At 37.3% G+C, this 2,422-nt stretch overlaps 1 protein-coding gene across 1 annotated transcript; it reads right to left on the bottom strand.

Annotated features, from left to right (window-relative positions):
* Positions 1 to 699: 699 nt before the first annotated feature.
* On the bottom strand, positions 700 to 1,992 carry LOC112789522 (NDR1/HIN1-like protein 1). Its single transcript, XM_025831454.3, has 2 exons — positions 1,502 to 1,992; positions 700 to 1,294 (listed from the first exon to the last, which is right to left on the bottom strand). The coding sequence occupies exons 1-2, from the start codon at positions 1,808 to 1,810 to the stop codon at positions 959 to 961; spliced, it is 645 nt and encodes a 214-aa protein (XP_025687239.1). The 5' UTR covers positions 1,811 to 1,992; the 3' UTR covers positions 700 to 958.
* Between the last annotated feature and the right edge of the window lie 430 nt (positions 1,993 to 2,422).

A 2,422-nucleotide genomic window follows, 5' to 3' on the forward strand; every position in this document is an offset into this window, starting at 1 on the left:
CCACATTGGCCAACACCAATTATGATTATTTTATGATAAAAACTTAAGTGTAATTTGACTTCATCTAAAATTTTGATAATTGAAAATCGTTATCGTTAAATAAAGATTTAATTAAATTAGTCAAATTATTAACTTTACATAAAATTACTTATACTTAAATTTTTATCTTATTTTATGTAATAATTGAATTATTACAAAAAATTCAAATAATAATAATAATAATAATAATAATAATAATAATAATATGGACAAATGTCTTAAAAATATTAAAAGTATTTGAACAAATTATTGATATGAAAAATTTTAAGGGTTTTAATATACATTAAAAACTTAAATTAACTAATAATTTTATTAGGTTTGCAACAATAATTTTTTGTATTAGTAATTTTAGTACCTGTTTGGTTTTATTTTAAAAATAATTTGAAAGAATTTTTTTTCTCATAAAATCCTAAAAAAATAGAAAATATAATTAAAAACAAAAATGTAAATCAAATACACCATTATAATCTTAACTCTAATTAAACAAGAGCTAAATCCTAAAAAGAATAATAAAAAAGATAAATTATACTATGATGAGTAATACCATAGTCTATAAACTGAAATTAAATTGCCAATCTATGACAGAAAACTAAAGTTGTTTAATATTGAATAAATAAGTAAAATTAAAGGTATAATTTGACAAAAAAATTCAGACAATAATAATCGTAATTCTCTGGACATTTCATTATTAGCACTTCTTATAAAACTCATGGGTACTTGTTCAATATTCCTAACTAAAGAAAAATCTACATACAATACTAAGTTCTACAAACACAGAAAGAAAGTAATTAAGAATGAAAAAAAAAAAAAGAGTTAACAAGCAGAGAGAGAGGACTTAGAAGTTGGAACAAACAATTTCAGAATTTCTATCAAAACCAAAAATCAAACCCTTTTTTTATTTTTTTTAAATCTCTCACCACTAAACATCAACACTGCAACCCTGCAAGAGCTGAAACTTCGCCGGAGCCACAATCTGGATCCCGCTGCCGCTCCGATCACCGGCGCCGGTGAACCTTATATACGCCGGGCAGTTCACGAACAAATGGTACCTTCCAGAGACCCAAGTCCCCACCTTCCACTTGACCCTTCCGTAGATCTTGACGTTGACCACGACGGCACCCGCACCCCGGTCCTGCTGCAACGAACTCAACGTAAACGGCGACACCGGCGCTGCGGCGCCGAAAAGAAACGGCGACCAAACGGTGAAATCTTTGTGTCCTTGGTACGTTGGGGGAAGCTCGGTCGCAAGCGTTACCTGAGAAAGAAAGAAAGCAAGAAAAGATAACAAACCGTAACAGAATCTAACTAATCTAACAAAAACTTATAACCGTTTTCTGTTATAACTAACTAGCGAGTCGTTTAACCATTATTTCTGGCGTAACTAACTAGACGTGTTACTGGTTGGTTGATAGATATTTTTTTAAACAATAATTTATTTTTTTGAAAATGTGAAGTAAATGACCTGTTGGTTATGGTAGGAGGCGTAAGCGTGGAGGTTGGAATAGTAGATTCCGATGCGGCGGTTGGGATTGTGGGAAGAGAGGGTGACTTGCATGGTGATGGTGAGGGTGTTGGTGGCGGGGGAGGAGAGGTTGAAGGCGTACAGTGTGGCGTCTTGGATTGTGAATTTGGGCTTGGTGGGCCTGAGGACGGCCCATATGATGAATATTGTGAGGAGGACTACGAAGAAGAAGCCGCCGATGCCAAACAGGATGAGGCGGATGAGCTTGCGGCTCTCGTCTTCGTGGTGGCCGCAGTCCTTGGAGGACATGGTGGCGGTGGTGGTGGTTACGGTTGTGATGAAGAGTACTTTGCACTATGGTTTCAAGCTAAGTATGTGTGTGTTATCTGTTATGTGAGCGATGCAGCTGCTAGAACAGTTAATTTTTGCTTCTTATTTGGTATATATGCGGTGTGCAAATGCTATTGAAATTTGTCTGTTTTTTAATTATCTTGTCTCTCCTATTTCAGAATATTTTGTCTTTTAGCATAATATAACGTGTTATATATAAAGTATGGTTATAACATTTGTTCGGTTGTAGGTTACTGGACAGTTCGGGTGGACGTTTGAGGAGGTGAGAACGCTTCAATTGTGATCGTGTTGGGCTCGGAAATGTCGGGTAGCCGAGCTCTCGTTGTGGGAGGAAAGAGGGGGTGCCACCTGCAAAGACACTCCGATGCTCTAGTCAGCTAGTGTGCAGGCGGGGAAATGGTAAGGTGGAAAAGTGTAACATACCTCGAGGGAAGGGCAAGTCCTTCCCTATTTATACCGTGTCAGAGGTGGGCTCTGGGGGACAGGCCCATTTTCCCCGAAGCTTCCTCGACCGTGTTGATGGAATGGTGAGGACGCGTGTCCTGGCACCGTGGCGAGTGCTGAGGACTC

This window comes from Arachis hypogaea, chromosome 3 (genome assembly GCF_003086295.3).
Source record: "Arachis hypogaea cultivar Tifrunner chromosome 3, arahy.Tifrunner.gnm2.J5K5, whole genome shotgun sequence".
NCBI classification, from domain to species: Eukaryota; Viridiplantae; Streptophyta; class Magnoliopsida; order Fabales; family Fabaceae; genus Arachis; species Arachis hypogaea.

Bases quoted from the DNA above. Each gene is read 5' to 3' on its own strand.
- LOC112789522 (XM_025831454.3), bottom strand. From the start codon at position 1,810: ATGTCCTCCAAGGACTGCGGCCACCACGAAGACGAGAGCCGCAAGCTC. The intron at 1,295-1,501 runs GTCATTTACTTC...TTTCTTTCTCAG, and splicing joins CCTCCTACCATAACCAACAG to GTAACGCTTGCGACCGAGCT.